This window comes from Apaloderma vittatum, unplaced genomic scaffold (assembly GCF_000703405.1).
Source record: "Apaloderma vittatum isolate BGI_N311 unplaced genomic scaffold, ASM70340v1 scaffold2264, whole genome shotgun sequence".
NCBI classification, from domain to species: Eukaryota; Metazoa; Chordata; class Aves; order Trogoniformes; family Trogonidae; genus Apaloderma; species Apaloderma vittatum.
The window spans coordinates 22,584-36,216 of NW_009714152.1; the positions used below are offsets into that span (position 1 = coordinate 22,584).

At 34.9% G+C, this 13,633-nt stretch overlaps 1 protein-coding gene across 1 annotated transcript in view; it reads right to left on the reverse strand.

Annotated features, from left to right (window-relative positions):
• Positions 1-6,646: 6,646 nt before the first annotated feature.
• Positions 6,647-13,633, reverse strand: part of LOC104273321 (testican-3-like) — a gene marked incomplete at both ends in the record, with an annotated part of 50,409 nt that continues 43,422 nt past the window's right edge. Inside the window, one exon of the mRNA XM_009868627.1 lies at positions 6,647-6,761. Coding sequence (XP_009866929.1) covers positions 6,647-6,761 — 115 coding nt within the window. The remainder of the gene's footprint in view (positions 6,762-13,633) is intronic.

The following is a 13,633-nucleotide window of genomic DNA, read 5'->3' on the forward strand; positions in this document are numbered from 1 at the left end:
GTAAAGGAGAAAGAGAAAAAACTGTCTGCAATGATGCAGTATGATATTGTTTAAGGCAGAGTGAATAATCTCTACCTCAGTTTCGAATGGATGTGAAACAATTTTATTTCAGAGACTGACATGTGCCTTCCTCTGCACCATTCTGCAGCTTTTGAGAGATGTTAAATGCTACAGTTGATCACAGAGAAGGCTGTGCTCCAAGATCTCTCTTTTTATTTTCTGGAAGGTGGAGTATAAAACTCCTTAGTGTGCTAATCTCTACTTCCCTAAAAAATACTTACCAATCTAATGTAGCTCAACAAGTAATATAAGTACAATGTTAATAAAGAAATCCAAGGAAATATTAAGACTGTAAATAAGGCAAACTTCATATAGGACGAGGTTACAGACTAATTCAAATCCTGGCTCATGACAGTCTTGCCATGACTCCGCAATCAGTAACCAATAGAAGTCAGAAGTGTTCTTTCAGTCAGCTAGAAAATGTAAAAAATACATATAAGCCTCATATATACCGCATTAAAGTATAAATAAGAAGCAAACAGTTAAAATTTTATATCTTTATTTCTAAGATGCATATATCCCATAGATTGTCTTATGTCTTTATGTAGGAAGAACAGACATGGGTCTTGACTTATACGTTTAAAATTAAATGCCAGTACAAAATAACTGTCATTTGTCCATCTTATTTCTTGTAATATCTTGAGTTAATATTTTTTGGTTATTAACAACTCTGAGGATTTTACTGTTGTCATGCACTTCTGAATTAACAAAACCCCTTAATAAACCTGGCCTTCTAGACCTTGCAAGATACAAACCAAGAAGCACATGGGATTTGCATACTAAAGCAAATAAAATTTTAATACTTGCCAGGTCTAAACATGAAACCTATCAAACAAATGAGTTTAATCAATTTAATGCAAAAAAATTAGAAAGGGAGAAATGTCTGATAATTATCTAATATATTAATTTTCCCTCCTTTTCTTATCGTCCTTCTAACTATAGCTTGAGCCACGCACATCAAAATATCAAATTCTGACTTTATTTGGTGAAGCATATACTCAAGCGTTCATGCCTAGTAAGCTTTCAGCTAAGCTTACTGGTATAAAATTTTGTCTCTAGTAGATTCTAAAGGGTACTCACAATTACTTTTCCACCTTTATATGCTAAGGTACTTATTAAAACCTTTGTGGAAATTAACAGAAGTCTACAGTTAGTAGGAGGGATTAATATGATACAAGACTCTCTTTCGCAGTGTCGGACAGTGGGTCAGATGTGCTTTCAGAGTAATTTCATTATAATTAGAACAGCTAAAGTCACTGAAAAAAATTTAACTATCCCCAAAATATAGAATTTTGTGTATCTTTTACAGTAGCTTTTTTTTAATTCTACCTGTCTTTTTCATTCATGTTGAAGGAGAGAGAAGAAAAATGGAACTTCCCATAATTCGTCTAGAAGTTTTTTATTAAAAACATATCACTACACGTATATTTATTCATTCAAGGTTTTCATCACAACTTTTGAAATACATCACGTATAATGCAAGGATTGAAGCATCACCTGCTATCTCCTGAATGAGGACTATTTCAATATATACTCCAAAAAATATAAAATGTAACAGGTTTCAAGTCAATATGTCATGCTCAGTAAACCATTTGTAAGCAGTTGTTTGGGAATGTGAGTAAAATGCTATTGAGAGATACATTTTGTTAAAAATTTAAAATTCAAAAAGCAAAAAAAATAAACTAAAAAGTAAGATAATGCTTCTGGGATCACACCAAGGTATCACTAGGTTTGTTAAGCAATTGCAGCTGTCATTAATGATGTTCATTACTATCAAAGGAGCTCATGCACCTGAGAAAAGTAGTTTCAATACAGTAACCTCCAAAATAAAACCACTGTGAAGCAGAAAGTTCAGTTGTGAGTACAGTTCACTGAAGATTTTTGTTCTTGCTGTTTTCCACTCATTATGAACAACTAAGATTAAAGAATAATTTCTTTTTTCTAACAGGATAGTAAAATTCCTGTACCAAAGACTTGCAATCAGTTATGAACTTGAAAGAAAGCTCCCATGACTTTACTCTTTCAATAAGATTTTAAAATTTTGAGGAACGTTTGCACTCAATTTGTCCATTTGAGTGTCTATTCATAGGTTTCAAATCAATTCAATAAAAATCAAACATGAATCAGTACTGGACTAGAAAACTGGAAATTAAACTAAAATGAAATTCACTGTTATTTAAATGTTGACTAGGAAAAGATACAGCTGAAAAAAAGAATGCTAAAATTAGCAAAAAGTGTCAAATGACAGAAGAGCACTCAATAAAGCTATTTTGGTTTCAAATCCCACATTTCAAGGAAACTAACCATACTGAGTGAAAGGAAAATCTGCTAATGAGACAAGAAAACATTCCAACAGAAAGGCCTTATCTCCTTCACCTTTACTTTTCTGTTACTAAGTCATCTAATTTTTCTGGAAGAAATACTTTGTAATACACTTTCAATTACTGAATGAGTATTCACCAACCTACTGAAAGTAGGTTGGTGAATTGTATGTTACTAAGTAAGTGTAGCAAAACTTCAAATAAATTTGCTATTGCAGTATGTGAAACAAATAGTTTAAATATGAACACTAACAAGTAGCAGGTCAATCCGTGTGTGTCTGTGAATGTCTAAAATTTGAACTTTTGAATCTTGAAGCATAAAGTTGCTACTTGTTACATTAAATTCATATGGACTGGTATAAAATTTGATAAAACAGAAGTGGCATTTCACAAATCCTCCATTAAATAATGAGAAGTGAGACAGAAGTAACAATTAGGGGGCCGATCACATATTGTGACTACACAGAGACCATTTAGATCAGGAAAATGGGGCAGAGGTGGTGGGGATGTAAGGATTGAAAGGATGGGTCCTGAAAGGAAAATGGCTTCCCAGAAAGAACTAGTCCCTGAAAGAAGACAATTAAGATCCTGGCTGGTGGGAAGATCCTGGAAGTGAAGAGAGACCCTGGAGATCAGCGAGGTGCACTGAGATGAAGGCAGGGGGACTCCCAGGGACCATGGCCAGGAACACCTGACAGATAACAGCATGAAGCTGCACGGCAAGTTCTTATTAATTATTGTATATGGAAGCTAAGCATGCTTCATACCCAAAAGAGACTGATCTGGTGCTCGTTTTCTGGGCAGTTGTGAATGGGTGGGAGGATGTGTGATCTGAATTGCCAGAAGGTAAAGCAGATGAAGTATCCAGAAGCAAGTGTTAAAGGTTAATAGGATTTTGTACATCCTTAAAAATAAGCGCAACTTCTGCATTTACCCCACTGACTGGTCACATCTCATCCCAGTGATGCTGTCGAAAAGCCTACACTAGTCACTATAAATATTTGTTCTTATCGATCACACTGAAGAGCAGGACGAGCAAAAACATTGTCTTCTATGACAGGCAAGGGACAAGGCTCGGTACGTCTCAGAGCAAAAGGATCATATCTACTATTTGGAGCAAAAAAATGGTGCCCAGACACTGCCAAGGGGACGGAAGTCTCCCCAGTTTTGCAAAATGTGCAGTACACAGAAGCCTTCCTAGTTTCTGGTTTCACATAACCACTGGAAAAAAGACTCAGAATAGCTTAGGAAAGTAAAGACCTGCAGATTCCAGCTCAGTAAAAACCCTGCATTCATGAATGTGCAAGCCAGTATGTCCTGGATGCCCCAAATCCTGGCACATACTTGGAAAGGAGATTAAGGGCGAAAATAGGACATGAGGCAGCGACTATGCCTGGAACATAAGATAGGGTCCTACGAATGCTTCCTCATTTTTCACAGTTCTATCACTAGTGGTGGTGCCTCCCGTCCATTTTGGTTTACATTTCTTTCTCAGTCTGCTTCTAGGCAATTCCCTAAGCCATCCCTCTCTTCCACGCTGCCCATCTTCATTTCTTTCTAACTTTGTGTGTTCCTTCCCTCTAACATTGACTCAAGTGCTGTTCAGACTTTCTTTTATGGCAGTACACTAAGTCTATTTTTGTTTTCTCTCTCTCTTTAACGTTTACTGAAGCAGGTGCTGTAGTTTATATGATACCCGTTGCTTTCTCTAAACTAAAATCAAAACAAAAATATGACAAAGAAAGATATTTTTGTTTTGTTAACAACTAGTTGTAGATCAAGTTCTTTTGGATTCAAGCTAACAGCCCCGCACATCAGTTGGGTTCAATGTCACTGAATGTATCATCAAAATGAGTCAGCTTTAACAAAATCCACAATGCCTACATGTGTCTCATGCATTAATCAGAAAGCTGGATTTGATTAACTTCATAGACATACTTTGGTTCCTAGATACACCAAAATTCAGTAGAATTTGTCAATCTGAAAAAATGAAAAATTGTCTCAGATAGAGGATGTATTTTAAGAAATCTTTGCTTAAGTTATGCCTGAAACTGAAGCACTAATCTTACTTTGCCTCTTTGGCTTTGTCAAATTTCTAAGCAACTGACGTGTGTATACAGCTTAGAACACTTAATGGAGTTCCATTTAAATAAAACAATTGTATTACTACAATGAAAGTTTTTATAACAGAAGTTATAAGAAACTTTACATTCTGTTACAATAATGGCTGAAATTTCAGTAATGATACTCAGCTCACTTCCATATTTCTCATGTCTCCTGGCTTTTGGTCTTGTAAAGAAATGATATTCAAATTTAGATGCTGCAGTAAGATGTAGCAGCCAGAAAAGCCCTGTATTTTGCTTGCCCTGACAATCTGTCAGGACAGGATTAGTGTTAATTCGCATACTCATATAGGATTTCTTTCATTCTCTTTTACATAACTAAGCACAAGTAATCTTGATTCCTTGGCAGTATAAATCTTCAAAAAGAGTTCATTCCTAATTAAAACCCATTCCATTCTGTTGAACCCAATAAAATTTGTCTATAGATTCTTTTCAGTGTTTAAGTACATGAATACCAAAAATGGAATGTGCTTGGAAGAACACATACAAAATCAAAAATAACTGCATCAGGTGAAACAGCTTCCAGAAGAGAAAATGCTAATTCCACTTTGACAGAAACTAAGGGCATTGACACCATATTAAAAAAACTAACATTGGACAATGGTAGGCCTACTACTTACAGAGAGATGCTTCTCAGAGCATTATCTTCACTTCATGTCTACTGTTAAGCAAATAAACCCATATCTATGCTGGAGATGCAGAAATTGTTGCTAGTGAAAACGGTGACCACACTACACAATGTTACAAAAGGGGACGTATTAGGCATAGAAGGCTGGGTCTTTCAGTGTTTTCATGCAGGCTAGTAATGTGACCAGGTAACGGATTTATGTATGTATTTACAGCTACTACATGAAACTGTAAATTAATGCTTTAAAAAAACCCTCAAGGCTGTATTGTTCTGCAGAGAATAATCAATTACACGTATTCAGTTAATATTTAATTATACAATCAATTATATTGTTGAAGACCAGCAAAGTGATCTAAAGGAGTGTTTCAGCAAGGTTTTTTAGTTGTATGCCTGCACACAACTCAATGTTTGCAGTGGTCATCCCTACTCATTGTTTACAGAACATTAATTCATTTTTTCAAATAGGGAAAAAATAGTTTTGGCAGCAGCTACAGCTCATCGTGGAAACAGTAAGGTTCTTTTGCACAATAACTTTGGAATAGTGCATCAAACCATAATCAAATATCAATGTTAATATAATCCAGCAACGTATTGCCAGTTTCTTTAATCTTTATAAGGTTGCTACATGAAAAAAAAAAAATCTTCGAGAACTAACTTAGGTGTATTTCCAATGACGATATGGGATATTTGTGCATAAAGATTTTAGCTTATCAAAAGCATGACTATACCATAAGAACAAAATACATCTAACAGAGATCAATCTAAAGAAATAAAAAAAGGCAGACCTCCACTCATGCTCTTCTTGGCAAATTCAGGTCTAAAGCCTCAGGCTATGATGGCTCTCTATTCAGGAGAACCAAAGATTGTATGATATTTTAACGACATCCTTCCAAAGTCACCTGTAGGTCGCTGAAATACATACATGCTTAGCCACAATTTTTTTTTTTCCTCCAGTTTTACCAATGACTAAAAAGTAGTGCAAAGCAACAGCATTTTCTAGCAGCCTAATCTCACACGTGGTCCAAAAGGAAGATGATTTATTCCCGTCAAATACTTTCAAACAAAGAACTTGCTCTTATATGACAGCCTTTACTAATAGTTCCATAGTTTAAGTGTAACTCCTTGCTCCTATGAGGAGTAACAAGTATTTTGAAGTTTGCCTTTTTAATATCATACTTCATTTTCTTTAAAATTCAACTGAAAACACGAAGGAGCAAAGAATAAATTTTTCTTTGTCTTAAGTCATAAGCGTCTCAAGGAATATTAGAAAGTAAAAAAGAAAAACAATAACTCATATTACCATAGCTGCTTTTGAAAAATGCAGCAGTGTTTTACAGTAGGCACAATTTCAAAACCCATGACTAAGAAAACAACCTTGAATAAAATAAAGCTGGTTTTATTCATGAATAATCAGTTAATCAGTCTTTGTGATCACTGCATTCTTCTGTGAGGAAAACGTTATTTCCTTCTAGAAATGAGATGTTAAAAGTATCATACAAATGACCATCACTCACCTCTCCTATCATTTCTGCCTGTGTTTGTGGATTTGTCAGAAGGGCAAGGGCAACGTCCTTCGCATTTCACTGAAATTTGTTTTCCTGAGACACAGGCTTGATAGTCTAATTTGCACTGTAAGAAGAGAGAATGACTATCATTAATATAATCATATTTTAGAATAAAGAATATAGCTCTAAGTATTTTGAAGGAATCTTTCATGAATTGTTTACATCTTTGTGGACACAGGTGCTAGAAAAAAAAATACTTTCTTCAGTATATACTATGTTTATTCCATGATTTATATTAGATAAAGGTACGAAGTTTTTGTTCCCTAATGTGGCTACAGTTTCAAGGTTAATTAAAGCATGAATGCACTCGTGGTGTTACACTGACTTGAATATGCATACTGAATGAAAGTAGAATGCATTCAGTTTATTTGTATATGTGCAAACAAACAAAAGGAAAACAATATTCACTATTAATAGGAAACAATTAACAGTGAGTTATTACAGAATTTATGACTTAATTTCTACATTTAAGATACCATCCTAGTAAAAATCAATACCAAATAAAATGGAAAGCTTTGCCTGAGGCAGTTTGCACAGCGACAGCATTTTACAATATAGAAACAGACTAAATTGTGTAGTTCTGATCTTTATACTTAGAGCTCCAATTCACAAACCACACAAAAATAAACTAAATCTAACCACGAAATGGAATTATTGTTTTAAAAATATTAAAACATTTAAAGACTACATTCATAACCTCATTGTAAACATTGTCATTCTGACTGAAAAGCTAAACTTTTATTCAAAAAGTTCATGACATATAGATCTTTTTGCACAACATTTTGCCAGTGTAAAATCGGGAAAACCAAAAAACAAAACAAAGTGATAAAAAAGTTCAGTACCTATGAAGAGCTTTTTCAGAAAAGGAAAGGAGGAAGATGGTTATGGAGAACACTCCATTCTTGAACAAAGGATGGAAGATATCTTATCAGGCAGGTAAGGGCCTTATAATTTAAAAGCACATGAGTCAGAAAATCATGTCAAGTAGAAAATAAAAATATAAAGTGTTTTCTATGCATCACAACACTTCAGCAGAACAATCTCACCAGAATTTGTGTCTTATATTCTCTGACTCCTGTCTGGGTACCTAACTTGAGCTTAAATGCAATTCTATTATACAATTACCAGGAGTTCTGGCAAATCCTAAAGTTGAAGTTTCTCACTCCTGAAAACGAGTATGGGGTGGGAGCTCTATAGCTGCGTAAGAATAAAGGAGCCTCCTGAAAGACTGCAGTTGAGGTTTCCACTAGTCTGCAGATTTAAGTGCTGTGAATTCAGAGTTTCATGCACTTGGTCTCCTAAGCCTGTGACACTGTCATGCAGTTCTTTACCTAGCAGAAGCTGAACTGAATGACTGTATTGAAATAATAGCTTTTTGCACCACTGCCAATATCAAAAGACAACATTAGAAAAAAAAGAATGCCTCAGATTTTGCATTTTTACATAAAATCAACAATATAGTCCAGTTCTGAATGTGCTACTTTTTGCCAAAAAAGGCATGATTAAAGGACAATGAGGCTAAAAGAATCTTTGAATTCTAACAAAATAATAGATCTGCTCCAATTGAAAGCTATACAAATAGCACTAGAGTGGACTAGAAAAATTGAAGCAAAGCAAACAGCTCTGGCTATGTTGACTACGAAACAAGTGAATAGCTTTTGTATCCCTGCACAATTATCCTAGCTCTAAAGGAGATGCCCATCAGATTTCTTTCCAGGCAGTGCATGACCCAATCCATATTTTATTACTTGAAACAATCTTCAGAGTTAGTAGAACAGATCAGACCAAATTTGTTGTTTCTGTTGAAAAAGTATCTTCCCTTTTTTTAAGATCTGAGGATTTTTATGGTTTAATCTCAGTACCTTACAGAATCAAACTTACAAATACCTGTGCTTTAGGCTTTGATTGCTGCTGGTGCAGACTGAACTTAATAAGGCCACCATTTAAAACAGGACACAAACACATTTCAGGCTTGTTTTACATTTAGCTGCTCTAGCCAACACTTGGGCATTTAGTCCTTTATGTTTTTTTCTTTAAAGTTGTCTGCTCAGTCCTATTTGCAAATAATATTGCCCTTTTAAATGTTAAGAAAACCTTTATGCCCAACATCTATCACAGGCACCGATACTTGAGTTAGTGAGCGCAAGGTCAGCATGTAACATTTCCAAATCATTGCTCCCATTCACAGGTATGCAGAATTTTGCACTCACTGAACTCATTTTATGGACAGGCAGGCAGCACAGAGAGATCCTTGTCTCCAAAAACAAAGTAAAATCACAGTGCTTGCGTACGTCAGAGATGAATCAATAGGCTGTTCTGCAACTTTCTTGTCTGCAACTAATGACACCAGGAACATAACTCTGGTTCAAACACCTTGTCCTTGTTCCCCAAATAAACAATGCACATTACAAGAGCAGCACAGCTAAATAAAGCTGGGTTAGACTTCCTTCAGCTTTACTCTCAAACTGGTAGAAGAGAATGCAACAAACCTGAAAAACTCCATAAAAAATAAATTTGTGGCATACAAAATATGAGGGTACAATGACAAGCAGTGATAGCAAGGAGACACAGCGTTGGGAACAGTGATGAAATAATTTGTTTTGTGGGGAAAATACCTGAATAATTTAAAGAGCACAAAAATACATGAACTACTATGTTATGTATAGCAATAATAAATAATTCCAATTTATTTGGCTTTATATGACTTCTATATAGATAAAACTTATAATGAACATTCCTAGAAACCCATCTGGTAGATTTCACAACATTCCTTATTTATATTAGTTTTATAAACTATTAACTGCTTCTGCTGCTCTCATCACAATCCCTTACATGTGTGAAAAAAATACTGCTGAATCTATCTAGCTTTTTATCTTCTGATCTTGACTCCCCTTTCCTCTTAGTGTATCAGTTTTCTACGCCAGAGTTTCACCATGTGCCATTTGTATGTGTGATTCAAAGGATGCTTCAACTGTTTGAATTTTCACATAAATTGTTTCAAGACAGAAGAATAGGTATCTCTGACTTAAGAGCAATGTCTTGCACATTGCTTAAAAAAAAATAATCATTTCAATATAGAGAAGGAATGTGTACCATATGTCAGGGTCTCTTGGCAATACAGTTCAGGGTGAAAACTTCCTCATTTCTGTACTGTCAAGCGTCCCATAGAAAAATGAAACTTGTTTATCCATATTCTGCCTGTTTGAAAACCTGTTCAGTATTAAATGGACTCAACATTCTTCAACATTTGCCCAAAGCAGCTCTTTGGTGAACTCAAGACATGCAATTAAAACCTGTGGGAAGAACATCAAAGAATGTGTCAACTTTAGACATGACTCACGCAGCTTTACCATTATTACTGTGAAGATGAGAACAGTTACATTTCTGGAATATCTACTATGGCGTATATTATCTTGATATACATAAGCCCTGCTCTTAGAACTACTGTTAAAGAGTTAGAAAGATTAAATGACAGTAATATATTTCATTAAGCTCTGCCACCTTCCATTCCAAAGTAGCTACCTGTCAAAGGCAGCCAAATGGATCTCTGTGTATTGTACACATGAAGAGCCTAGATGTGCCTCAAAATGGAAAAACCACACCTACTTTTCCATGGCAAAATAATGAAAAAATCAAAGTGCAACAAAAAACCCCTATTATTCTTGTGTTCACTTAATAGGCATGAATACAAGGGCAGACTACACATTATTTATTATATTAAGTTCCAAACAATCCCAATTTCCTTTGTATTTGTAAACCAAGTTCCAGGTAAAGATCATATATTTACATATATAGATGGTTACTTTCAGAAAAAAAACAGATCAGTCTCCTGTGACAAACTGATCTATTTTTTCAAGGGTGAAGTGTGCATATCATTAATATACAAGGAGGACACTGATAAAACCTGTGACTTGGGAAAACTTTCTGATGACTTCAAATACACAGGAAACCTCTACAGGAAGAAGTAATAGGTCAGCACGAGTGTCACATACGGAGAGGTGAAATCTCTATCTCGAGCAAAAAACAGTATTTAGATAATATTTATATAGCCTACAATTTTTCAGATTAGATGAATTTGCCATCTACATCCTGCAACACTACAACCCTCTGAACAAACTTAGAGCCGTCAAGAAATTGTGAGGGACAGAAAATGTACTATTAGACTGGAAATCAATGAAACATGAAGAAAATAAATAAGGAAGGAAAAGATAACCTCAGAAATTATAGGGGAAAAAACGTTTTAAAGCTTGATTTCTAAACACCTAGAGGAAAAAAGGAGCTACATATGCAAAGGTACAGCATTTTATCAGACAAATTGTAACAAATCTAGTTTCATTCCATGGAATAACTTCCAGAAAACAGAGATATATTAGATTGCAAGTACCTTGATTTTACCACTGCTTGTGATACTCCGCTTGTGATACTCCTTTACGTTGCAGCTTATTAATTCATTCTATTTGTGTGCTCGTATTGCAAGATTAGTACAAAACTAGTTGAAAGCGATCCTCAAAGAGCAGCAATCAATGGCTCACCATTAAAATAGAATGCTGCACTAAGTGGACTTTTACAAGGGTAAGTCACAAGCCTAGAACGATTCTGTCTTTTCATTAATGGCTTGGAAGATGAAATAAAAGATATCCTATCAAACATGGAAGAAGTTGGAATAACTTTAGAAGATAAGAACATAATAAAAATACTCATGATATTGAAACAGGCTAAAAAATATAATGTAATTCGATACAGATAACTGCTATATTCTACTCTTAAGGAGACAATAATAACTACAGTTGAAATACAAGCAGCGGAACAACTGACTAGACATTCATTCCAAAGGAAAATCAAAAATCTAGTGATCACTGTGAACAACTGAATGGTGTTTAAAAGCATTACTGTACCAAGATATACAAACAGGACTGCAACCTACAAAGCATTTAAAATAATTCCACACAGTTCTAGCAGCACTTAAAATAGAGCATGCTGTTCAGCTTTGTAATAAGGTTTCAAATGAGACAGGAATTAATTGGAAAAAGTCCTAAAAGAAAGCAACAGGAGTGATCAGAGGCCTACAAAAAAAAATCACTGAGAAAGAGGCTCAAGCAGTAAGCGTGTTTAGGCTTGAGAGAAAAGGATTCACATGACAGCTATCAAATGGAAAAAAGGCATCTTGGAGATACTTGAAAACAATACCATGGAGAATGTTACAAGAAATAATTGAGTTAAATTGCTGCAAAAAAGAAATTCAGATTAGATACTAGGAAGACTTTGTAATTATAAGAAGAGTAATATTAAAATCAATTGCTGGAGAAATTTATTGAATCTTAATCATTGCCTTTACATCCAGGATTAGATAAATCTATCAGGAATAACACCTAAGTAGTTTATCTTGTTTTAAGAAAATGTCAGATGGCATCAGGCTTATTCAATGAGGAAATACAGGACAGATCTGCTGCTCTGAGAATGAACTAGTGTCAAGAGACTATTGCTTGCAGAAATCTTGTTCATTTGCTGAAGAGATTGGGTAATGAATGAACTAGGGAGACTCAATGAAAGAAAAGGAAAATAATGCTTATGCTGGCCCATGGGTCTTATATAACTTATTTAAGCAAAATTCTTTTTGGTACCAAGTGTATTTGTTTTCTTCTGAGTTTTTAAAAACCTGAGATCTGATTTGGGAACAAGCAAAACAGTTTTAGATCAACTAAAACAAAAATGAATTGAACATACAAATGCTTTGCAATGTGAAACATGAGAAAAAAAAACCCCAGCAAACAACCAACAGTTCTTTAATTGGACATCCAAAACTCATGTATTATTTTTTTGCTTTCATTTGCAGTACCATCTTCTATCTGTAAAACAACACATTCATACCACTCAGAACTGTGTGTGAGGGAGTGTAAATTAGTTACTATTCACAGACTTCTCAGAATCTACAAGGCATAAAGACATACTAAAGCAGATGAGGAATTTAGCTGTGTGGCTACTGTATAATAAAAGACAAGACTGTACTGAACAGTACAGAGAAAACAAATTACTGATTAGATACAAGAGATGCATGCCCATCGCATGTAAAGCAAAGAGCCCTGTGGAAGAAATACCAATAGAATTTCATTAAGATTGCACTGTATGTCTACCCAATAAGAAAGATAAACAGTGCTTGCACAACATTAACTTTGGTATTTCCTAGCATTTTATCAATTTTTTTTCTCACAACTTAATTCTTCTTGAGATTGTTACTATCTCAGTGACAAGATAATATATTTTTTCCACGGTAGTACTGTATTGCCAGGAATATCTATCAGCTTTTAAACTAACTTAAGCTAAGTAATAAGGATACATGTGATTTCTCTGGCAAGCAAGGAACTGAAGCTCAGGCACTAGTGCTTTCAGGTACAGTTTGTTACTGCCTCCAACTCCTCCTTTCCTTCACCTTATACACACTGGACAGAGGAAAATGGATCTGGTATACTGTGACAATACACGCATCAGTGGAAGACAGCTGCCAGGGCCTTCACTGATCTCCAGCAAGTCTCGCATCCATTATGTGCTTCAAGTCCTTGATATTGAAAGACTTAAGCTTGCCCAGATACGGCAACTCACCATTTTCTACCATGGAAACATAACTCCACAGTATCAGATGAATTCTCAATGTCAATTAAAATCTTTTAGTGATTTTTGTGGACAGAGGTATATCACATTTATAGAAATGCTTTCTAGAACACCTTCACTTTTAATGCTGATAATTTAGTAAGTTATTTTTTAGACAATCAATAACTAATATTTACGGGGGACATAGTTTAGTAGGTTGATAGGGCTGGGACAAAGGCTGGACTCAATGATCTTCAAGGTCTCTTCCAGCTATGATTCTATAAAAGTGCAGAAACCGTTTCATCTTTGAAAGGTAATTGTTACCCTAAATTGTACATTATCTCAATAAGG